The 25,941-nt window shown below is 34.7% G+C and overlaps 2 protein-coding genes across 2 annotated transcripts in view; one reads left to right on the forward strand and one right to left on the reverse strand.

Moving 5' to 3' along the window:
- The window catches only part of LOC107729595 (heat shock protein beta-7-like), a 10,042-nt gene extending 5,785 nt beyond the window's left edge, over positions 1–4,257 (forward strand). Inside the window, exon 4 of the mRNA XM_016540176.1 lies at positions 3,830–4,257. Coding sequence (XP_016395662.1) covers positions 3,830–4,000 — 171 coding nt within the window. The 3' untranslated portion in view covers positions 4,001–4,257. The remainder of the gene's footprint in view (positions 1–3,829) is intronic.
- Positions 4,258–14,521: 10,264 nt separating this feature from the next.
- Positions 14,522–25,941, reverse strand: part of LOC107729598 (chloride channel protein 2-like) — a 69,227-nt gene continuing 57,807 nt past the window's right edge. Inside the window, exons 17-24 of the mRNA XM_016540179.1 lie at positions 25,326–25,516; positions 25,121–25,232; positions 22,918–22,985; positions 22,382–22,447; positions 19,069–19,107; positions 17,465–17,569; positions 16,560–16,646; positions 14,522–15,035 (exon numbers count right to left, since the gene is read on the reverse strand). Coding sequence (XP_016395665.1) covers positions 14,829–15,035; positions 16,560–16,646; positions 17,465–17,569; positions 19,069–19,107; positions 22,382–22,447; positions 22,918–22,985; positions 25,121–25,232; positions 25,326–25,516 — 875 coding nt within the window. The 3' untranslated portion in view covers positions 14,522–14,828. The remainder of the gene's footprint in view (positions 15,036–16,559; positions 16,647–17,464; positions 17,570–19,068; positions 19,108–22,381; positions 22,448–22,917; positions 22,986–25,120; positions 25,233–25,325; positions 25,517–25,941) is intronic.

Genomic DNA, 25,941 nt, shown 5'->3' on the forward strand with positions numbered 1-25,941 from the left:
CATATAATTGATAAATATATTTAATATATAAACATAACATATTTTTCTAAAACATATACATGCATGTGTGGCATGTGTGTTATACATAATAAATATACACAGCACACATACATATATTATTTAAACAAAAACTTTTATTTTGGATGCGATTAATCATTTGACTTATTATAAATGTTATTAAACCTTTTATAATACTATTATTATTATTATTAATTATTATTGTTGTTGTTGTTGATTATTATCATTATTTATTCATTCCTAGTTTTCAGTGAATTGTCTTTATCAGTAATTAAACTGAAACTGCAGTTTATGACTTTTTGGCACCACTTTAAATTTTGAGGTAGCAATATTTAAGGTAGCACCACATGTCATTTAAGGTAGCAATTAAACTTATTTTAAAAGTTTATATATAGTGGGTTAAAGTTTATTACAGTGAGCAGGATTTAAGCACTACTTATCAGGCAGCATGTTAATAGGCTATAAAATGAGCTGTATATAGTCTGGAAAACTGGTAACTTGGAGACGTCATGTAGCTATATCTGTGAAGATTAAAGATCATCAGAATGCTAATGAGAGAATAATAGAGAATGTGTTTGTGTGCGTGTGTGACGGCTCTGAGAGCGCCTTGAAGTCTGCCTCATCCTCGTGACAATTCTTCCCTAACAAGCTTTCTGCCCCTTATCTGGTGAATCTCAGAGTGGCAGAACATAACCAAACATTGCTACTAAACTCAAATGAAGAGAATGTATCTCTACATTAGCGTTGCTGATTCAGAAAGAGTGCAAAACCTTTAACTTCAAGGCACAAGACTGTGATCTTGCCTGTCACTGACCACAGACTGTGAGACACAAGATAAAACGCAAGGGGCCGAGAAGAGATGTGTTTATGTGTGTGTGTGTGTGTGTGTGTGTGTTTTTATTTGCATAATATATGTTTGTGTTCTGTGTATATTTATCATGTGTATATATAAATACACACACATACAGTATATACTTTGAAAATATTTACATGTCTATATTTATATTCATATAATTGATATTATAAATAAATATATTTAATATATAAACATAACATATTTTTCTAAAACATATACATGCATGTGTGTGCATTTATATATACATAATAAATATACACAGCACACATACATATATTATTTAAACAAAAACTTTTATTTTGGATGCGATTAATCATTTGACAGCACGAGTAGGCCTACTAAATATACTTAACTGCCATTTTTGGAATATATAAGCTACATGTATGATATATTCTGCACAGTGGCTATACTCTATACTCGGGGGTGCACATAAGTTTTTCAGCCTGGAGATTTGGTTTGGTCCTCACACTGCACATAGTGTAACCCATTAAATACAACTATTAAAAAATAAATTAGTCGTAGTGATAATATTGGTGCACTTTATTTATTTAGCTTTTTTTTTTTATATAAAATAAACTAAATAATAAAGTGTGATAATAATATTATATTTTAAAATATAAAGGGAGTATTAAATACAAATACAACTATTTTATAGTAAACAAAAATAAAATGCTAATATTTTCTTCTTTTTTTTAAAGATGAATTTTCATCATTTTCAAATTTAAAATCAGCAGGCTTTTATTTTGGCGGGTTGCCGGCAAGTAAGTATATGCGCTTCCGGGTTTAGCGCCGCCGACTGCAGCGCATCAGTGAATGAAATGTCACAGTTTTGCATTGTGCTTTAAAAACGGGTAGGCCTAGATTTATTAATCTTATACAGTATTACAGTTTGTCAATCTAAAATGCTAATTGTGCGTTAACAGCTGTCAATCATGTCAGTACGCAAATGCGCTGTCAGAACTTATTTACACAGCGCATTTTTTATTTTGGTCGCGCATGCGCACCTGTGTATCACTTATGCGCAGTGTTGGGGAAAGTTACTTTTAAAAGTAATGCATTACAATATTGCGTTACTCCATGAAAAAGTAACTAATTACGGTACTTAGTTACTTTTTATGGAAAGTAATGCGTTACGTTACTTTTGCGTTACTTTTAAAATCTGGACAGGGCTTGCTTGTTTGTTTTTTAAAATAAAAAAATTTATATTTTTGGCAAATATAAAAGCCTTTTCACACCAAAAGTGAAATGAATAAGCCTCAGGCTGAAGGGAAAGTAAATTTACGTCCGTACAGTAGAATGCAGAAGAAGAAATTTCAACACACTTAAAGCAATAAAAAAGAGACACAAATGTTTGAGTCATTTTTCCCTATTTCTACGGTTGAACTGGATCATCGAAGGTCAGAAGCAAAGACATTGGTTAATAGAACGGGATTAAATACATAAAGGATATTTGTGTTGTTTAACATTTAATTATTGCAGGTTTGCATCATATTCTGAGTTGCATTATTTGTATTCATTTTGAGGAATACTGAATCTGTGGGGTTTTTTTGTGAGTGAGATGAATTAATGCATATTCATATTTATTATAGAACTACAGTAACATCTTCTGATTTCTCTCAACATGGGGACAGGAGAGCTGTCAATCAATAAATTGGAAAAAAAAAGTAACTTGCGTTACTTATTTGAAAAAGTAACTCAGATATTCTCTTGTAAATTAAAAAGTAATGCGTTGCTTTACTAGTTACTTGAAAAAAGTAATCTGATTACGTAACTCGCGTTACTTGTAATGCGTTACCCCCAACACTGCTTATGCGCACCCCTGTCTATACTACTATATTTATGTGATATATATCATATAAATATGTGTGTGCTAGTATCATTGAGATACTATTATAGTTTTTATTAATGTTTTGAATGTTTTTATTTGTATTTTTTGTTTTCATGTTCATTTTAAAGTAACTTTGTTGTGTGTTTTGTAATCTGTATCGTTTAATTTTTATTTAATTTTATTTATTTTTGTTCATCAAATTAAACTAAATGAAAAGGAAAAATGTTGCCTTGGCAAGTAGCTGAAATAATGTATTATTATTTATGTTTTCATTTTAATTTTATAGTTATTTTGTTGTGTTTTTGTCATTTTATTAGTTTTTTTAAAGTAAGTCTATATAGTTTTTATTCATTTTTTATTAAATTTTTTGTTATTTTAGTACATCAGGTTCAACTAATTGAAAATGTGAAATGCAACTACCTGAAATGTTTTTTTGTTTTATTTTACATATATTATGGGTTTTGTTTTATTTTACATATAATAATCCAGGTGTGAGTTACAGTACATAGTATATGAATTTTCTGTCTGCATGATGGAATACCCGGTCGAAGTATGTATTTTGTGTTTTGTTTTCATAGATATGTATTTTATTTATTTGAAAGAAATTAATACTTTTATTCATCAAGATCGCATTCAATTGATCAAAAGTGACAGTAAAGTCATTTATAGTTACAAAGTGTTCTATTTCTGTTTCAAATAAACGCTGTTCTTTTGAACGTTCTATTCATCTGTGAATCCTGAAAAATAAAATGAATCTCAGTTTCCACAAAAATATTGTGCAGCACGACTGTTTTCAACATTGATAATAATCAGAAATGTTTCTTGAGCAGCAAATCAGCATATTAGAATGATTTCTGAAGATCATGTGACACTGAAGACTGGAGTAATGATGCTGAAAATACAGCTTTGCATCACAGAAATAAATTACAGTTTAACAGATATTCACATAGAAAACAGCTGTTTTAAACTGTAATAATATTTCACTATTTTACTATATTTTTAACCAAATAAACGCAGCCTTGATGAGCAGAAAAAACATTATAAACGTGTGGACTCCAGAACTGTTGTAGTCTAGTGTATCACAAACACACTGGTTCTCTGAGCTCTGGCTCTCGTCTCTGTTTCAGACGGCCGCTGATGGGACTGTTGCGGGCCGGTTTACCCATAAGTCTGTGCTGCCGGCAGACATGGACCCGTTATCTGTGAGCAGCTCGCTGAGCGCAGAGCGGATGTTGACCATCAGCGTCAGACGCAGAAAATCCTCGTCTTCCACTCTCAAACTCACCTCTGACCTCTGACCTTCCGGGATTGCAACACTCCAGTCGTTATGGATTGAGTTTTTTTTACCTTGTCCCTTTTATGCATATTCTTCCATTTCTGATATTTCTTTATCTCATCTCACTTTATTTTCTGTACTGTGTACACTTCAGCAATATTGTAAATGTCATGCCAATGAAGTTGAGTAATTCTGACTCTCGATGGAGAATATGCATTGCATTGCAATAAATACACACTGCAATAAATATTTTCTTGAATATGAATGCCTGTTGATGAGCCACTGCAGCAAAAAAGAAGATAATTTTTTTCCCTCTGAAAGTAAAAGTTTATGCAAGTAAAATTAATGTATTTTGTTTGAAATCTTTTCAGAGTGATATTTGTTTTTGTTCTAAATAAAAACGTAGGTTTTGATCAATGTAGACTGTTTTTGAGCAAACATGAACTGTAAATTCAAAGGAATTTAAATTCCATTAATTCCAGTGGAGTTAATGCTAATTCTCAGATTATATGTTTGTATAAATGTCATACAATGATACATTGAAATAAACTTTATCATAAATATTGAAAATACTTCAAATAATTTTTGCAACTGTTTTTGGTGTGGTTTATATTCATAGTTTGAATTTTCAAAGAATTTCTAAAAATTTTTATGAATAAAAAGGGGGTAAATGCATAATTTTTATAAATACACACTGAAAAAAAAAAAAACCTGAGTATTTTTGTCTTGTTTTCTAGTACAAATATCGAAAATTGAAATCAAGATACATTTACTTAAGATGCAAAATTATTTAAGATATTAAGTCTTGATTTCTTGGTCTTGATTTTTTTTTTAGAAAACGAGGCTTTTATTTTTCTTCTCATGTAAATGTATCTTCATTTAAGAATGTTTTGATATTTGTAAAATAAGACCCAAAAAAAATGGTTTCAAATGATTTAAGACTTTCTTTAATGACATGTATTTTCTGAAAAATCAATCAAAACTTAGTGAGTTTTTGCTTAAAACAATATTTTCAAGTGGGTTTAGAAAAATAATCTTGTTCTCTCTTTGAATAAAGTTTATTTTTCTGATCCCATCGACAGATATTTTTTCTTGTTTTAACAAGACTTTATATCTCGTTATTTTGCACCTAAAGCAAATCTATCTTGATTTTAAGAATGTTTATATATATATGTTCTGGAAAACAAAATATAATACTTTTTTTGGAACTATATTTACTCTAGAATTTAGTCAGCTTCATTTTCTGTGGTACACTGAAGAAATTCGATGTAAAACAATTTTGACTCAGAAATTGCTTGTAAATTTCTAGTAAAATCCCCCACAAATAATTATAAAGAAACAGCAAGTAATATTGAATTAAACATGAAATTACAAAGTAGAAAACTGACACAATTTAGAATTTTTTTTTATGGTGCAATTTTGAAACGTTAAGAGACTGTCTCATTGCAGATCTGTAAGGAGACATTTCTAATGATGATCTTGAGATTTCTGCTCGTTTATGACACGCATAAGTTAATGTGACAGATGGTGTTTCTGGTTTGTATTCCTCTGTGTGAATGAAGTGACTCTCAGCTCAAACTCACTCTGGGCTTTATAACCTTACCTGAGTGACAGCCAATCAGAATGAAACAACCCGACCAATCAGAAACCAGCATTACAAAACTACTACAGAAAACGACCGCCAGGACATATACTGTTTATGAATTGATGGAGCAGAAAATATTAGTTCCCTATCGAAAGGTAACTCCCGTTGCGTCATCTTTTGACGACTTGTATGGGGAAACCCCTGTTTACTCCGTTACTGAAGCCTGATTTATTAACATTTGTGTAGCCGCACAAACCAATGGCACTCAAGCTCGCCAGAGGGGGCGGAGCCGACTGCTATATAAGTCGGCCCGAAGCGCCATTTCATCAGAATCTTCTACTTTAGCGATGAGACCATCTCTTCGCTGACTCTGCGACGAAGCCGAAGCCCAAGTTAAGAAGCTCAGCCTGCTCTCTCCCGCCGTCGAATCAGGCCTCCTGCAGAGGACGGAGTTCCCCTGTGGCTATCATATCATATCATATCATATCATATATATATCATCTATATATCATATCATGCTTGCATATCAACTGCCTCGAAATGATGGCTGGACTTCCATCAAGCACAGTCAAACCTTTACAAATGATTCTGAATGCAGCGGCACGACTGGTCTTTAACGAGCCCAAAAGAGCCAACGTCACACCTCTCTTTATCTCCCTGCACTGGCTGCCGGTTACGACTCGCATCAAGTTCAAGACACTGATGCTTGCATATAGAATAGCCTCCGGCTCAGCACCTGCCTCATATCATATCATATATATATCATATATATATCATATCATGCTTGCATATCAACTGCCTCGAAATGATGGCTGGACTTCCATCAAGCACAGTCAAACCTTTACAAATGATTCTGAATGCAGCGGCACGACTGGTCTTTAACGAGCCCAAAAGAGCCAACGTCACACCTCTCTTTATCTCCCTGCACTGGCTGCCGGTTACGACTCGCATCAAGTTCAAGACACTGATGCTTGCATATAGAATAGCCTCCGGCTCAGCACCTGCCTACTTCCACTCACTACTACGAACCTACATTCCCTCCAGAAGCCTGAGATCCGCTAGTGAGCGATGCCTCGTGGTACCATCACAAAGAGGCACAAAATCCCTTTCCAGAACATTCTCGTTTACTGTTCCTGGCTGGTGGAATGATCTTCCCACCCCTATCCAGAATGCTGATTCCCTTACATTTTTCAAGCGACAGCTGAAAACTCACCTCTTTTGTCACTATCTGACTAAATAAAAAAACAACTTTTTCTCTTTTCTTTCATCTTTCTCTGTCTAGCTCGTACTTATTTGAACAATGCTTGAAACTTTGTATGACGAGCACTTCCTGTGTCTATTTGCCTCTTTAAGATGAATCGATGTATTCCCCAATTGTAAGTCGCTTTGGATAAAAGAGTCTGCTAAATGAATAAATGTAAATGTTTGTCTGGCCCTGAAAACCTTCCTGCCAGGCTTAAAAGGGCACCACGTCCTGGTCCGGTCGGACAACATGACGGTGGTGGCCTACATCAACCGCCAAGGCGGCCTCAAGTCACGTCCCCTTAACAGGATGACTCGACGTCTCCTGCTTTGGGCACAGAGGGAACTCCTCTCACTACGAGCGGTTCATGTGCCAGGCAGACTGAACCAGGGAGCAGATATGTTGTCAAGAGACAATTTACCTCCGGGGGAATGGAGATTACATCCCCAGATGGTTCAGATGATCTGGTCAGTTTTCGGCAAGGCAGAGGTCGACCTCTTCGCCTCTGAAGACAACTGTCACTGCCCAACCTATTTTTCAAAACAAAATGGGATGCTCTGGCCCACAACTCGTCTGTATGCTTTCCCTCCGATCGCCCTGCTACCCCAGATTATCAGGCGAGTCAGGGAAACTAAGTGCTCTCTCCTCCTCGTGGCCCCTCTCTGGAGGAACCAAGTCTGGTTTCCGGAGATGATCCAGCTGCTATCTGTAGTGCCGTGGTCAATACCACTGAGGAGAGACCTTCTCTCGCAAGCGCAGGGCAAGATTTGGTATCCCCAGCCGGAACTGTGGAGCCTTCATGCCTGACCACTCGACGGTAGTCTAGCCAACTCCCAGCGAGTCACTAATACCATTTTAGAGGCTAGAGCTCCGTCTACAAGACGCCTCTATGCCCTCAAGTGGTCAGTCTTCAGTGACCGGTGTTCAGCACGAAACCAGGATCCGATATCATGTGATGTGTCCCACGTGCTAACCTTTTTACAGGAGCTGCTGGATAAGGGGCACACCCCTTCCACGCTCAAAGTCTATGTGGCAGCCATCGCAGCGAATCATTCTCTCAAGGCTGGCTGTACAATTGGCGGGAATGACTTGGTCGTTAAGTTCCTTAGAGGCGCTCGGCGGTTAAATCTTCCTCGTCCTAGGACTGTGCCAGTATGGGATTTGTCTATAGTCCTGAGAGCCCTCAAGGGTTCCCCCTTTGAGCCACTTCAAACAACCGGCTTAAGGGTCATGACGCTCAAAACCGCTCTGCTTTTGGCCCTAGCTTCGTTCAAGCGAGTAGGTGACTTGGCAAGCCCTGTCTGTGTCTAGTGCTTTCCGGCTTGAGTTTGGACCCAACGACTGTAAGGTCGTTCTTCAACCGTGCAGCGGTTATGTGCTGAAGGTACTCTCAACTCCGTTTAGAGCCCAGGTCATTTCCCTTCTAGCCCTTCCTAAAACGGATGGTGAACAGGGTTCAAACTTGTTGTGCCCTGTCGGTTCACTACTAGTTTATATTAAGGGCTCTGAGTCATTTAGACAAACAAAGCAGCTTTTTGTGTGCTTTGGAGGCCACTCTAAGGGGCTGCCTGTCACAAAGCAAAGACTATCTCATTGGATAGTAGATGCTATAGCTCTGGCTTATGCCTCAGCTAGCATGCAATGCTCTATAGGTGTGAGAGCCCATTCCACCAGAGGAATGGCCTCCTCTTGGGCCTGGTCCAGTGGAATCTCTATTGGGGAGATCTGTGCGGCCACCGGCTGGTCGTCGCCATCTACCTTTATTAGATTCTACAATTTGGACATCCTTGCCATGCAGGCGCGGGTCTTATCCGTTTAAAATTTGCTTTTTCCCTCCCCTCGGGTGGGGAGAGTTATGCCAAAAAGACCTCAGAATATTCTCGGGTCTCTTTGTGGCTCAGGCTTATGGAGCCCTTGCTGAGTATTTCTGGGCTGAGCCCGCGGAGCAGGCTTAGCTCTGCATCTGCTAATAGCACGGCGCTACTGGATGCGTTCACCATATAAGTCTTCAAAAGACGACGCAACGGGAGTTACATTTACATTTAGTCATTTTGCAGACGCTTTTATCCAAATCGACTTACAATTGGGGAATACATAAAGCGAATCTTCTTAAAGAGGCAAACAGACACAGGAATGTGCTTGTAATACCAAGTTTTAGGCATTGTTCAAATAAGTACAAGCTAGAAAGGGAAGGAATAAATAAAGAGAAAGACAAAGTTATTATTTTTTTAATTTAAGATGAAGTCAAGTAGCGTTGAAAGAAATGAGTTGAAAATTCGCTTGAAAATTGTCAGGGATTCAGCATTCCGGATAGGGGTGGGAAGATCATTCCACCAGCCAGGAACGGTGAACGAGAATGTTCTGGAAAGTGATTTTGAGCCTCTCTGTGATGGTACCACGAGGCGTCGCTCACTAGCGGATCTCAGACTTCTGGAGGGGATGTAGATTCGTAGTAGTGAGTGTAAGTAGGCGGGTGCTGAGCCTGAGGCTGTTTTATATGCAAGCATCAATGTCTTGAACTTGATGCGAGCCGCAACCAGTAGCCAGTGCAAGGAGATAAAGAGAGGTGTAACATGGGCTCTTTCGGGCTCGTTGAAGACCAGTCGTGCCGCTGCATTCAGAATCAGCTGGTCATCAAAGATTACACCAAGATTTCTGACAGAAGTTGATGGGGTAATTGTAGAAGAACCTAGCTGGATGGTGAAATCATGCTGTAGAGTTGGAGTGGCAGGGAAGACAAGAAGCTCAGTCTTTGCCAGGTTGAGCTGGAGGTGATGATCTTTCATGCATGCCGAGATGTCCGCCAGGCAGCCTGAGATCCGTGCAGCTACTGTTGGATAGGGAACGCTCTGGTTACTCATGTAACCTCGGTTTCCTGAGATAAGGGAACGAGCGTCGCGTAACTAGCCGTGGTATATCTGCACACGAATCGATGGCTGTCGCTTCAGTCATTGATTCTGATGAAATGGTGCTTCGGGCCAACTTATATAGCAGTCGGCTCCGCCCACTCTGGCGGGCTCGAGCGCCATTGGTTTGTGCAGCTACACAAACGTTAACAAATCAGGTAACAGAGTAAACAGGGGTTTCTCCATACAAGTCGTCAAAAGACGACGCAACGCTCGTTTCCCTTATCTCAGGGAACCGAGGTTACGCGAGTAACCGGAGCGTTATATTACTATCAAAAAATGTTTGTAAAATATATTTAGCCTTTTTTCCAGATCTCACACACTTTGCCACAAAAATTTGTTGAGAAACATGAATATTTTACTTCTATTGATGAACCACTGCAGCATGAAAAACTGATCACTTTTTCATCTGAAAGTGAAAATTTAGGCAAGTAAAATGAATTTATAATGTTTGAAAACTTGCATTGTTTTGTTAGAAATAAATTTGTAGGTTTCATAAATTTGGACGGTTTTTGAGCAATCGTGAGAATTAAATTCCATCATACAGTAATTGCCTGATTATTTGTTCTTAAAAATTTTATACAATGATATATTCACATAAAAATTCATATCAATATCGACAAAAATATATAGAAATTTTGCATCATTTTTTTTCACATTTACTCAATGAGAAGCTGCTGATCAGACACAATATGGTTTTAGTAGAAAAATATTAAGTTATGACTGTTTTATTCTTTTGGTCCAGAATGTGAAATAGCATTCAAATTGAATAAATGCATTATGGTGTTTAAATCAAGACACATTTACTTTAAAAAAATTATAATCAAAATAAAAATATTTTCCAACTGGGTAAGAAAAATAATCTTGTTTTCCATTTGAATTAAGTTTATTTTTCTGACCACATTAGCATTCTTGTTTTAAGCATACATTTTTCAGAAAACAAGACTTATCTTTTGCTTCTCAAGAATGCATCTTGATTTAAGAATGTTTATATATTTATACTGTAAAACAAGACATTTTCTTTAAAATAATCTCCCCATAAAGTCATAGATAGTTTTAATTCTGGTTAAAAACAAACAAACAAAAAGTTATTGCACAAATACATTATCCTCCAATGACTGAAAACAACAACAATAATATAAAAAATAAAATCACGGTTGATCTACTTTGTTGATCACATGTAAGATTGTTAATAAATATGATTCTCAGAACAACATTCTAATACATGAAATGAAATGGACCACAACCTATTTAATAAAGCAGTCATGATTTTGCTCTTTTGGTCCGTTCAGAGTGTATCTTACAGTATTAATAAAATCATTTCAGAGATGATACTGGCACCATTTTTGGACACAAAACACAAAACATTATCTGAGATGCAATTAAAACGTTCGGTCAACGTTTCAAGATGAGAGAAGAAAAAGCATCACATATTCCTAAACAGAGATATTGTCTGAAGAAGTCAAAAATGACTTGCATTAAATGGAAGTACAAATACAAGAGCATACAAATGGCAAAAAGAAGAAAATATTTAAGTTAATATGATATTTTAAATATATTAAAATCTGCAAATCTACATGAATCAACAAAAATAAGCCTCTTCTCCACCGGCGAACAGATTAAAGCTTATTGGTCAAATTTGTCAGTTATGAATCAGAATGAAATAAATTCATTTCAGTTCCAATTAAAACGATCAGCTGATGAAACGAAATATTTCTAAAATCACAACAAACATTTACAACAGTGAATAAAATACTCTCAGATTTCACTTTTGTTCTATTCGGCTGTTGTTCGTGGAAATGCATGAATATGTTTGCAGATGAATCTCACAAAACCTGTCAAGCCCACGACTGCGTCAATATTTCACCATAAAATCAAAAGAGAGAAATAAGAAATCATATTTAGCGTAAAGAAAATGCAACCCAGGACCAAAAATTATTAGTATTTATTTAAGTATTTATAATTAAGTATGTATGGTTGCATTTGTTATTTTTGAAGTTTCGTTATTCTCAATAATGATTTTCATTTAAAATCTCATTACATAATAATATTAATAATCATAATACAATTAATAATCATAATAAAACAAAGTACATCAAAAAGGTACAATACTATTATGATGTATAAATATTTTCTTTTCTTTCTTTTTTTTTTTTGCAATGTAAATTTAGATGAAAATCATAATCATCAACACCGGGAAATAAGAAATTATATTTTACCTAAAGAAAATGTATCCTACTTTATGGACCACTAAGACAATTTTCATAAAAAATATTGATATACTCAAATTATGTATTTATACAATGTAGTTGTATTTGTTACTTTTGATCTACTTTTGTTTTTGTATTCATTTCAATTATCATTACAAATTATATATATATATATATATATATATACACTACTATGGTGCTTAAATACTTATAAATACTTGTACAATAAGAATTTAAATGAAAATCATTATCAAAGTAGAGAAAAAATTATATATAGTCTGAAGAAAATGCATCCCACGTTTAGGACCATTAACTATATTTTTACATTAAAATTATATTGATAAACGTAAATTATTTATATATAATAGCTGTATGTTGTTTTTGTATTTTCCATTATTCTCAATGATGATTTTCATTTGCAACCTCATTACAAAAAACAAAACAGCTACTACAAATACAAATGTGGTGTTTAAATTCTATAAATAAATAGTTTTTTTTGCTAATGAGAATTCAAATGAAAATAATCATTGAGCATAACAAAAAAACTACAAAATATAAAAAATATATATACATCATATATACATAAGTAAAACATCCAAACACATTACAGTAATAAGAATTTAGAGGAAAAATATGAAACTTGAAATAGAATTATTTCACAGTGCAAAAAAAAAAAAAAATTAATGTTCAAATGGCTCAAAATAAATGGTTTTAAATACGAGCTGGATGAGTTCTCGACAAGTTTTGTGAAATTCATCATAGACATTTGAAAAAAACACAAAGTTCCTGCCAAAGATCCAACAACAGAGAGAAAGAAAGAGACAGAAAGAGAGATGTTACTGTCGGATGTGTGCGTTTTCCTGCAGCTTTATGCCCAAGTGCTAAACCGATCAAAAAGGGCATCACATTCTCCTCGATCAATGGAAACCAGTGGAAAGGACTGACCTTTGATTTCCCAAAATATATATATAAAAATGAGTGGTTACTTCAAAGCAAACATGTTTAAATTCTCCAAAACCTCTAAGCCTCACCATTCATTTGTTCATAATTTGACTATTGTCAATTCAGATGTTGTTGCTGTGCTGAATGCTGACTGTGATTGATTTCACCGTCCTCAGTGCAAACATGCAAAAAATAAATGTGCCAAATCATTCAAAAAGGCACGTTAGTGTCATTTCCAATAGAGAAAGCAGTAAAAAGTGCACATCCTTACATAAGAGTCTGCGTGGGTGAGATTCGCTTCGTCTGGAATTGACCAGATAACATACGAGTGGTTTGGCTTCTGAATCTCATGTTGGAGATTCTGCAAGAGCAAAAAAAAAAAGTCTGAAAGAGTTTAGAAAAAAAAAACTGTGGTAAAAAGAAAATCACTCCCACTCCGTCTCATTCTCTCCATCGCTCTTTTCTCTCTGCCACCTACTGCGTCCGCCTACAGATCCGCTTTATATAGAGGAACATCTAATGCCCACACGCGAAACTAAAACACAGAGGAAGAGCTCTGAAACAGGGAATGAAAGGTAAAGAATTGTGAGGGGAAAAAGCAGAATTGCGAGAAATAAAGTCAGGATTGCAAGAAAAAAAGTAAATTGCGAATAAAAAGTCATAACTGCGAAAAAAGTCATAGTTGCAAGAAGAAAAGTCATACTTGTGGGAAAAAAAGTCAATTGTGAGAAGTGTCATAATTTTGAAAAAAAAAAAAAGATTACAGAAAAGTCATAATTGTGAAGAAAAAAGTCAATTGCGAGAAGTCAATTTCAGAAAAAAAAAAAATTACGGAAAAGTCATAATTGTGAGAAAAAAATGTCAATTGCGGGAAAGTCATAATTGCAAGAAGTTAATTGCGAATAAAAAGTCATAACTGCGAAAAAAGTCTGTTGCAAGAATAAAAGTCATACTTGCGAAAAAAGTCATGATTACGGAAAAAAAAGTCAATTGCGAGACGAAGTGTCATAATTGCGAAAAAAGTCATAATTGTGAGAAGTCATAACTGCGAACAAAATCAATTACGGAAAAGTCATAATTGTGAGAAAAAAAGTCAATTGCGAGAAGAAAAGTCATAATTGTGAAAAAAATCATAAAAGTCATAACTGCTGGAAAAAAAAATTGAGAAAGTCAATTGCGAGAAGACAATTCATACTTGCGAAAAAGTCACAATTGGGAGAATAAAAGTCATGCATGCAAAAAAAAAGTCAATTGCAAAAAGAAAAGATGTAATTCCGAAAAAAGTAAACTGTGAGAAAAGTCATAATTGCGAAAAAATTTAATTGTGAGAAAATCCTAATTGCGAGAAGTCATAATTGTGAGAAAAAGTTATAATTGCGAGAATAGTTGTAACTAAGAGAAAAGTAAAATTGCGAGAAAAAAAAGATAATTATGAGAAAGACTAGCGAGAAAAGTCAAAAGAGCTAGAAAAAGTCAATCACGAGAAAAAATGCATTATTGCGAGGAAATAAATCAGAATTGCAATGCAAGAGGAAAACTCAATTACGAAAAGTCATAATTGCGAGAAAAAAAGACTAGCGAGAAAAGTCAAAATAATCGAGAAAAGGCCAATTACAAGAAAAAAGACATAACTGCAAGAAAAAAGTCATAAGTGCGAGAAAAAAGAACTGCAAGAAAAAAAACAGTGAGATATAAATTCCCCAATGTAAAAACCACGAGACACCAGATGAAGCGTTCAAACAGAGCTTGTGCATCACATTTCTTAAAAAGTGAAAAAGGGAATGGTAGGTAACGTCAAAGATGAAATGATCCGTCTCTTTCTGCAACAGACACACAAATAAACGCACACATACGCACACTGGAGGAGCCTCGGCAGAGTCCAGATAGTCCCTGATTCTCCAGAAGGCAAAGAGGATAAGTGTGGGAAGACCGGAGGGTTTTTGGATGCGAGCGTCCGCCGCGGGTCACTGCGACTTATCGTCCGAGTCGGAGGCGTTGGGCTGGTGTTCTCGGGGAATGCTGAGGCTGGTGTGACGATCCCACAGTTTGTGGAGTTCAGTGGCTTCGCTTTCGCTGCTGGTGCCGCTGGTGCCACTGTCTCTGAAACTCGCCAGCGGCGGACGAACCTTCACGCCCTTCACCGTCATCGAGCCCTCGATGGCTTTACGCAGCTGCAGCACAGACGATTAACAATTAACAGACACATTAAACTGATCAGAAGAGACATTTATAATGTTACAAAAGATTTCTATTGCAAATAAATGTTGCTCTTTTGAACTTTCTATTCATCTGTGAATCCTGAAAAATAAAATGCATCACGAAAACCATGAAAATATTGGGCAGCACAACTGTTTTCAACATTGATAATTAATCAGAAATGTATGGAAGCTTGTTTGCACCAAGGATAATAAATAAATAAATAAATAAATAAATAAAATAAAGGTAATTGCGAATTTCTCACAATTCAGACTTTTCTTAAAAAAAAAACGTAAAAAAAAAAACAATCAGAATTCCAAAAAATATGTCAAAATTGTGAGTAAAAAGGTCCAGAATTGTGAGATATAAAACTCAGAATTGCAAGAAAAAATTGTGAGAAGAAAGTCGTAACTGCTGGAAAAAGTCAGAATTGCAAGGAAAAAAAAGAATTGTGAGAAAAAGTCACAATTGTGTGAGAAAAGGCAGAATTGAGAGAAAAAAGTAATAGTAGAAAAAAAGTCCAGAACTGTATGGAAACTCATTTCCGCCACTGAATAAAAAAAATAATAAAAAAGGTAATTGCGACTTTTTTTCCTCACAATTCTGAATAAAGGTAATTGCGAATTTCTCACAATTCAGACTTTTCTAAAAAAAAAAACGTAAAAAAAAAACAATCAGAATTGCAAAAAATATGTCAAAATTGTGAGTAAAAAGGTCCAGAATTGTGAGATATAAAACTCAGAATTGCAAGAAAAAATTGTGAGAAGAAAGTCGTAACTGCTGGAAAAAGTCAGAATTGCAAGGAAAAAAAAGAATTGTGAGAAAAAGTCACAATTGTGTGAGAAAAGGCAGAATTGAGAGAAAAAAGTAATAGTAGAAAAAAAGTCCAGAACTGTATGGAAACTCATTTCCGCCACTGAATAAAAAAAATAATAAAAAAGGTAATTGCGACTTTTTTTCCTCACAATTCTGACTTTTCTTCTCAGAATTCTGACTTTATATCTCGCAATTCTGACTTTATAACTTGCAATTGTGAGTTTATATCTTACAATTCTGAGAAAAAAAGTCAGAATTGTGAGATAAAAAGTCGCAATTACCTTTTTTATTATTTATTCGGTGGCGGAAATGGGCTTCCCTAGAACTGAGATATAAAAATTTGAATTACAATAAAAAATTCAGTCCAAGTCACAACTGTGAAAAAAATGTCGTAACTGCTAGAAAAAAAAGTCCATTGCAAGAAAAATCAGAATTGGCAAGAAAGTACATTGCGAGAAAAAAGACATAATTGTGAGATATAAGACTCTAAGAGAAGAATTACGAGGAAAAAGTTTTGAGATTAAAAGTCGCAATTCCATTTTTTTTGTGGCAAAAATAAGCTTCCATAAAAATGTTTCTTGAGCAGCAAATCAGCATATTATTATGATTTCTGAAGATCATGTGACACTGAAGACTGGAGTAATGATGCTGGAAATACAACTTTGATCACAGGAATCTCTCACCTCTCTCAGTGAAACTACTCCTATAAGTCTCCCGATGCTGGTGACGTAAGCGTGATCCAAACCCAGCAGAGAGAAGATGGTGTGAGTCTGTCAGAGAGGCAAGAGAGTCATCGTACAAACAAATAAATAAGTAGTATAATACATTTGTTATAATAATAATAATAATGCATAAATGGTAGTGCTTTCATGCACCAAAAACATTCACAGTGTTGTTTTTCATGACACTTTGTAACATTGCAAGAGGGAAACGCATAAATTAAGCTACATTCTGACCACAAGCATGCACACAAAACACATAAATCAATCAGTGAGTGTGTGGATAGAGATATAATGAGTGCACATGCAAGTGTAGAAATGTGTAGGAGAAGGACGACTGGACTGCATTAAACACATTCACAGCTTGTGTGTGTGTGTGTACCACTGCAGAGCGGGTCTTAATGAACACTTCTGTGCTCTTGCCACAAGTGAGTTTGCAAAAGCAGACGATAAATCCAGTGTCAGCATATGTGTGTGTGTGTGTGTGTGCAGAGCCCTTTATTAAAAACCTCAACAGAGCTTACATTCACATAGATCCTAACCTTATACACTCTCTCTCACACGCACACACACACGAACGCACACACACACACAGACACACACACACACGCACGCACACACACACACACACACACACACACACACACACACACACACACACACACACACACACACACACACACACACACACACACACACACACACACACACACACACACACACACACACACACACACACACACACACACACACACACACACACACACACACGCACACACACACACACACGCACACACACACGCGCGCGCACACAGACACAGACACGCACGCACACACTCATGCACACACACGCGCACACACACACACACCTTGTGCAGTGAAGTGCGCTCCACCAGCTGGAAGGGGGCGGGGTCAATCTTGCAGCTGTTGAAGTTCACCTGCTCGTCCATCTGTTGCTCCTCCCACTCCTCAATCTGCATTCACAGCCAGAGACGGTTTATTGACTTTATTTACTTGTCATTTATGCATTTTTTAAATTCTTTAATGTCATCAATTTTATATTTCTTCGTCAATGACTCTGTATTTGTGTCTATGTGTGTCTGTACATTTAAACTTTTCTCATTACAAACATTGTAAATATAGCAATTAAAAAAATATTGTAATATGTAAATATATGGTAATACGTATTTTTATTCTTAATCTATGTAGCTTTGCAGTTTGCTTTGCAATTTGTCCAATTATATACATCATGAATATAATACATAAATACATATATACATTAATGTACTTTAATAAAAAAAAAAAAAAATATTAATGTACATTTAGAGCGCTATACTTTAGTCAAATACACTTTTTTTATTGTGTTATTTAGCTTTGCACTATTAATACATTAATACATTTATTATGCACACATAAATATTCAATAGTAAATATAGCAAATATGCACTATTAATAAATATTATGTAAATATAATATCCACCATTAGTAACCATAGCTAATTACATTATGTGTATATCTATATTTAGAATGCCATTCTTTATTATCAAGATTGAACTTACATTTCAGCATAGAAACCAATACACTATTGACAATAATTGATGAAATTTTACTGTGCATTATATATATATATATATATATATATCCATCCATAATTAGTTATTTTTGTTGTGATTTCAGTTTTGTTATCTGAAGTACATCACTTATTAAGAGTAAACGGATTTGCACTATTTAGATTTTTCAACATCAAAAATATAGCATTTAAATTTTTTTTTTTTTTTAATTAATGTACAATTAGAATGCTATACTTTATATAGTGTGTCATAGTACCTTGGCATAAAAAATAAAGTTAATTCTAGTTAATATTTAACTAGCTGTGAGGGTGTTTCTAATAGAATGGCTGAGGAAGTGATGGTTAATTTGACACATTTCTGTAATCAACTTTTTTTCTCACAATTCTGACTTTTCTTCTCAGAACTGCGAGGAGATGTTAACATGCAGTTCAGGGAAGAAAAGCCAAAGTTGTGAAATAAAAACATTCAACTGCAAGAACAAAACTTGAAAGTCTGAATCATGAAATAAAAAAGTTGCAAAGTTTTTATTTTTAATTCTGTGGTGCATCTGCAGTTTCCTTCACTGACCGGTTCGAAACTCATAAATAAACACATGCATCTCGTAAGAAGTAAAGCGCACGCAAACTTATAGATCTTATAATAAAACATATGCATCACTGCACTGCGTATGTGAGCAAGATATCTTTGAATCTGATTGAGACGATAGTCCTATTCAAGTTTAAATGCTTAGTTTGTTCGGATCATTTTAGGTCTGCATCAGCACTTTCAATCCGATCGAGCTGAATCCGATCAGTCGAGGGCTTTATATGAAGGCTTTTCAGTCTGATTACAAACGGATTATTAGTGTGCATCTACACATATTTTATGAGAGGTTTTCACTATTACAGCCGCAGTGTCCTCACCTCGCCAAGAGTCATGTCATCCTCTGCGTCTGGATCCTCCTGAAACACACACACACACACACACACACACACACACTCAGATGAAGCGCTTTGCAGTAACATTACATAAGAAACATGACAAGCCTGAATACAAAAACCCTCTTTCCAGAAACTTGCAGGCTAAAAAGACAGTGAATAGAGAATTTACGGTATTCTATTTGTCCTTTTCACATCTGAATTTGTTTGGGTGTGATATACGAGTGTGTGTTGATGGTTTGTAATGCTAGTATGTTGTGTCGTCTGATCAATATCTCTGAGCGCTGCTTTGGCAGTCGACAGATTAGAGTTCCTCTTCCTCCCTCTTTATCTCTCTCATGCTAAATTTAATCGATGAGATCAGCCTGCAGTTGCACTTTTCTCTGTACAAGTATATCACACACACTCTCACACACACACACACACACTCTCACACACACAGTCTGTCCCGTGGGTTTGTGGGTGTTAAACGTGTTTGACAATCGTGACTTTTAAGATGAGAAAACGTGCACATTTTTCCTGCTGTTTTGCACTGAAATCACTGGAAAAATTTGCACTGCTTTCTCTACGTTTAATATTTTTAAACATACATAATTCAGTCAACAAAATACGGAATCAAAGTAGCAAGAACCATATAATGTTAACTAATGTAGTTAACGAAAATAAAATTAAATATTTAAAAAAACATTTGTCTTCTTTTAATTCATTTTTAATTTTATATGATATTATTTAGGTCATTATAGAAATTGTTGCCGCAAAACAAATGGAAAAAGTTGCATGCTTCTCTTAAAAAAAAGAAAAAAACTTTTTAAACACAAAATCGGTCATGTTTGACAACAAAATCAGCAATCAAAGTAGCAAGAACCATATTAACTAATTAACTAATGTTAACAAATGTAATCCTATGGTAAAGTTTTACCGTAATCTATTTATGAAAACAATTTTAACTTAAAAATAAGTATAATAAATATAATATAATATTAGTTAAAAAAAAAATAAATAAAATAAAATAAAAAGAGAAAGCTAGGCAAATGTTTCCAGTTTTTTATTTTTTATTTTGCACTGACCATTTCTATAATAAATATTTTTCTTTTTAATTATATTATATTATATAGGTTAATATTGGAATTGTTGGCACAAAAAAGGAAAAAATTGCATGCCTTTCTCGCTCTCTCTTTAAAAAAAATTTTTTTTAAACATACATAATTCGGCCATTTTTAACAACAAAATCAAGTAATTAAATTTAAAATATAAAATAATAGAGAGAAAGCCATGCAATGCTTTTCCAGCTGTTTTGCACCGTCCATTTCCATAATAGTCTGTGCAAAATAACTGGAAAAAAACTGTATGGCTTTCTCTTTTTTTATATATATATTTTTAAACATACATAATTCAGTAAAATGAGCCAGAAGCATATAATATGGATTTCCGTTGCCGTCGCAGAACTGTGATGAAGGTTCAATCATTATGTAGCCGTTATATGCTGTTAATATACAGTACGTTCATCATGCTACAAGTACGCAAATGTGTCTCCATAGCAACTGTGTGACATCATCACTGACACACCGGTTCAGCTTTCAGAAATATATTTGCACAAACAGTCTGGATTCATTTACACAAGATGTGGGTCATTCAACAGCTGCACTGACTGACGCTAGAAATCATTCACATAGAAATCTAGGCAACACTTTACAGTAACGTCCATTAGTGCATTAACTAACATTAACAACGAGCAATGCATTTGCTACAGTATTTATTCATCTTTGTATAAAGTCGGTTAATAAAATACATCTGTTCATTTTTAGCTCATATCCATTAAATCCATTTTTGATTTTAATAATATCAAGTCACTTTTCTATATAACTCAAATAATTTCAAAGCAGCTTTACATTCATTCAATTTCAGCTGTTAAGCAGCTCAAAAGAGGATAAAAGTGTCATTATTCAGCTTAATTTAGTTAAAATTAAATTCAGATAAAAATGTCAATAATGTATTAGTAAATGTTCAAATTAGTATGAACTAATATTAACAAACGCTTTAGTATTTTTCGTTGTTAGTTCATGTTAACTAATGTAGTTAACTAATATTAACAAATGGAAACTTACTGAAAAGTTGAAAAAACGACTTAAAATAAGTACAATATAATATAATATATAAAAGTCAATATTAATGCAGAATTATTTTAATTTTGGAAATCATGCCACTGCTCTGTAATGCGAGAGAGTAGACATTTAATAAATTTATAAATATAACTTTAAATAAAGACATTAAAATTAACTTAAAATAAGGACTTTACTTTTTTACTTATGCAGTAAAGATAAAACAACATAGAACTGGTTAAATCAATAAAATATTTAAGAATTTATAGAAATATAATGAGATAAAAGTTACATAAATAATATATCACTGTATAGGTTTAAAGTATAATTAAAATGTGTAATTTATTTTATTTTTTAGGTGGTAAAGTAATTGCGATTACCAAAAAATAAGCAGTCCTGATATTTCCTGTAAACATAATTTGCATCAAAACACCATTATAATTGTAGTTAGAGTTACTGTAAATGAGAAGACATTTACATGCGCCTAATTGTTACACATTTTAAAATTAAACGTGTTGCAACAATAACTAGTAACTCTGACATTTTAGTAATATTAATTTAATATTTAGCTATTCAAATCAAAGCACTTTGACACCTTTTATCCATTATGAAGTCCCAGCAGATTCAAAGAAAAGAGACAAAAGCACACTGACTTTCAATAAAAAATCTCATACGTGTCATACAGGTTTGGAGCGACATGAGGATGAGTAAATGATGACAGAATGATCTTTTTAGGTGAGCTATCCTTTAAAGTGTAAGATCTAAACTCTACAGCAGTACTACGCTTTACATGAAGTGAGCAAGACGAGCGTTATAGGATGCAATCATTCATTGGCTCCGCCCACTTCTCATGCAACACGCACTGATTGGCCAGTTCTGATGTCATGCTGATGATTGACAGCTACGCATGCTTGGCTTGCCTCCAATGTTCCTGCTAGATTACACTATTTCTGACCTTTGAACCTGTCCAGTGCAGACCGATCAAAACAATGAAACTGAGTTTAATGTTTACCACACAATAAAAAACATAATATTGTCTTGGAATGTGGTAAAATCTTTACTGTAAAATTCCAGTGATTCTCTATTTGTGCACCCAGGTCAAAGGTCAGGAACAGGCATGAGGAAGGCGTTTATGAAAAGATGATGGCAGATGATGACGCGATGATTTGACGAGCCCGTGTTTTAATAGCGGCTCTTACCAAGACCGAAATCCTGACGCGTTTGGGCCTGAAGTCAGGAGCCACTGTGTGCTCCACGTTATTATTCTTCCGTAAGGGAAAAGGGAGGGAAACACAACATACACACCAAAAAACTTCATACGATTACCCTCATATAAACATAAACGTGTGTGTGTGTGAGAGAGAGTGTGTGTGTGTGAGAGAGTGTGTGTGTGTGTCTGTGTGTGTGTGTCTGTGAGTTTGAGAGTGTGTGTGTGAGAGAGAGTGTGTGTGAGAGTGTGTGTGAGTTTGCGTGTTACTGTGTGTGTGTGTCTGTGAGTGTGAGAGTGTGTGTGTGAGAGAGAGTATGTGTGAGAGTGTGTGTGTGTGTGAGCGTGTGTGTGCACCTGGTATTCATCACATTATGGGGACCAAATGTCCCCACAAGTATAGTAATACCAGTAAATTTTGACCTTGTGGGGACATTTTTGAGGTCCCCATGAGGAAACAAGCGAGAATGTGTGTGTGTGAGTGTGAGTGTGTGTGTGTGTGTGTGTGTGAGAGAAAGAGTGTCTCACCTCCATTGCATCAGTCTGAGGTCGAGCACATAACAGATTCTTCAAGCCAATGCCAGAATCATGAGGACCTGAAAAACACAGAAAACACTCACAATTTACATATAATATAATATAATATAATAAGTGCTGTCAAACAATTAATCGCGATTAATCACATCCTTAATGATTAATGTACTGTGTATGTTTATTATGTATTTATAAATACAAACACATGCATGTATATATTTAAGAAAAATATGTTGTTTATATATTAAATATATTTATATATAATATAAAATATAAATATATAAATGTATATACATGTAAATATTTTCAAAATATATACTGTATGTGTGTGTATTTACATATACATAATAAATATACACAGTACACATACAATACACATTATATAATAATATAATATAATATAATAGATCCTTCTAATGTAAAATTATTTAATAGAAAAAATGTCACCTTTGTGCAATCCAGTGGCATAGATATTTTATATAAAAATAATAATAATCAAATTACTATCCAAGCTTAAATGGTTGTAACTCATGAATGTTTTGTCTCTTGTTAAAGAAGACAATCTGGAGATTGCTGAAGTGACATTAAAAATTTTACTAAATTTGTAGAAGTTAAAATTTATAGGAAAGGAAATGTACTGTACTAAAAATATTTGATATAAAATAAATTTTTACATCTGGAATCTAAAATTACATCTTTGGAATCTAAAATTGCTATAAAATCAAAGCTATGTGTCTAAGTAAGTTATGTTCCGAAGTTGAAGTTGATATCGCAAAAACTAAAAAAGAAAAAAAAAAACACTTTTAAAGTACTATTTTCATGGTAACGCAATGTCTGATTTCAAAAGGGCTTTCACAGGGTGAATTTTGAGTGTTTAAGCTTTTGAAATTTCTAATTTAGGATGATTACTATAATATGTGATGTGAGGGAAAAAGGCATAAAATAAGAGCTAACAGGGAACGCAACAGACAGCAGTTATGCTTTATTTCAGCGGCAGATGATTACAGCGCTTCACTAGATTTGTAGCGAGACGTGTTTTTGTAAGCATGTTTTCACTGAAGCTGGAGTTTCCTTCTAAATAAAAGCTTAAAGTGCAGTATGAATAGCTGACAGCTAGCGGTTTAAATGCAGTCCAGATTCACAATATCTCTTTCAAGTGTAGAAATTAGGAAAGAAGTATTGTAATTTCCCTATTGTAGTGTAAAGCAAAAATAATATACCTATAAAATATTCATTTTCATGTATTTTACAGTGCAATCGTTTTACAATATATGGCTATTACTGTCCTTGTTGTTGTTATTATTATTCTATTCTAATTTATTAGGCTTCCTCAAACACCAGTGTGAATGTAATTTAGACTGAGACCATACATCACAAATAAAAAGAGGGTGGAGTACCCTTTAAAATTCAGGTACAAGTCAATTCACTGACTTTTTTCTGACTTAAGTTTTCTTAGTTAAGGACATGGGTTGGAGTTCTTAATTTTGAATTCTTCATGTCTTTTTTTTTTTTTAATCACAATAAATATTGTATCGTGGACTTCATATCGAGATATCATCGTACCGTGAGATTTTGATATTGTTACATCCCTATAAATATATTTTGTAAAGAGTGAAGCTCAATAAAATATAGGCTATTTTTGAAATTGAAAATGTATTCAACCATCGTATAGCCTACCATTTCAAGTGTAGAAATTAGGAAAGAAGTATTGTAATTTCCCTATTGTAGTGTAAAGCAAAAATAATATACCTATAAAATATTCATTTTCATGTATTTTACAGTGCAATCGTTTTACAATATATGGCTATTACTGTCCTTGTTGTTGTTATTATTATTCTATTCTAATTTATTAGGCTTCCTCAAACACCAGTGTGAATGTAATTTAGACTGAGATGCTATACCACAAATAAAAAGAGGGTCGAGTCCCCTTTAAAGTTCTTTTAAGACTGACTTAAGTTTTCTTAGTTAAGAACATGGGTTGCAGCTCTTAATTTTTAACTCTCAAAGTACATTAGATACAATCATTTAACTTTCATTATTTTTCCAATTCTTCATATGTCTTTTTTTTTTTAAATATCACAATAAATATCGTATTGTGGACTTTATATCGCGATATCATATCGGGAGATTTTGATATCGCTACATCCCTACTTTGAAGTGTTTTCACGGATAAGTAAAAGTGTGTGTGTGATATTACTTGTGGGGATCTCGATGTTTTTCTCGGCGGCAGGCGTCCTCTTCAGCGCAGGTTTGAGAGGTTTAGGTGAGATGGGACGGGCCGGTGTGAACGACGACTCTTCTGTGGAGATCTACACTCACAAACAGAGATCACGTCTCAGAAACTGAGAAAACACAGCATGAAGAGTCAGATGAGAGAGTCAAGCAAACGTTTTCCCTCTGACCTGGAAGCGAACCTCGTGGTTGACCTTGTGACCCCCCTCCTCGCTGCTGGGAGTGCTGACCACAGACACACGCTTTCTCTCGGCGTCGGCGCGATCGCGTATGAACTCCAGCCGCCGCTCGCGACTCAGATGCTGCGTGAGGAGCGCCTGCAACTGAGCGCGCTCAATAGAGCCCAGCAGAATCATCGACTCTGCAGACCAGAGAAAGCAATGCTTTAACTCAGCTGGGACGCACGCATTAAACTGACCAAAACTGATTTCTAATTCAAATAATTGCTGTTCTTTTGAACTTTCTATTCATCTGTGAATCCTGAAAAATAAAATGTATCACGGTTTCCACAAAAATATTGTGCAGCACAACTGTTTTGAACATTGATAATAATCAGAAATGTTTCTTGAGCAGCAAATCAGCATATTAGAATAATTTCTGAAGATCATGTGACACTGAAGACTGGAGTAATGATGCTGAAAATACAGCTTTGATCACAGGAAATCAATTACATTTTAACAGATATTCACATAGAAGACAGTTATTTAAAATGATAATATTTCACAATATTACTGTTTTTTAAAATCAAATAAAGGCATTGTTGGTGAACAGAAGAGACTTCTTTCA

This window comes from Sinocyclocheilus rhinocerous, unplaced genomic scaffold (assembly GCF_001515625.1).
Source record: "Sinocyclocheilus rhinocerous isolate Xijiao unplaced genomic scaffold, SAMN03320098_v1.1 scaffold1719, whole genome shotgun sequence".
In the NCBI taxonomy this organism is placed as follows: domain Eukaryota; kingdom Metazoa; phylum Chordata; class Actinopteri; order Cypriniformes; family Cyprinidae; genus Sinocyclocheilus; species Sinocyclocheilus rhinocerous.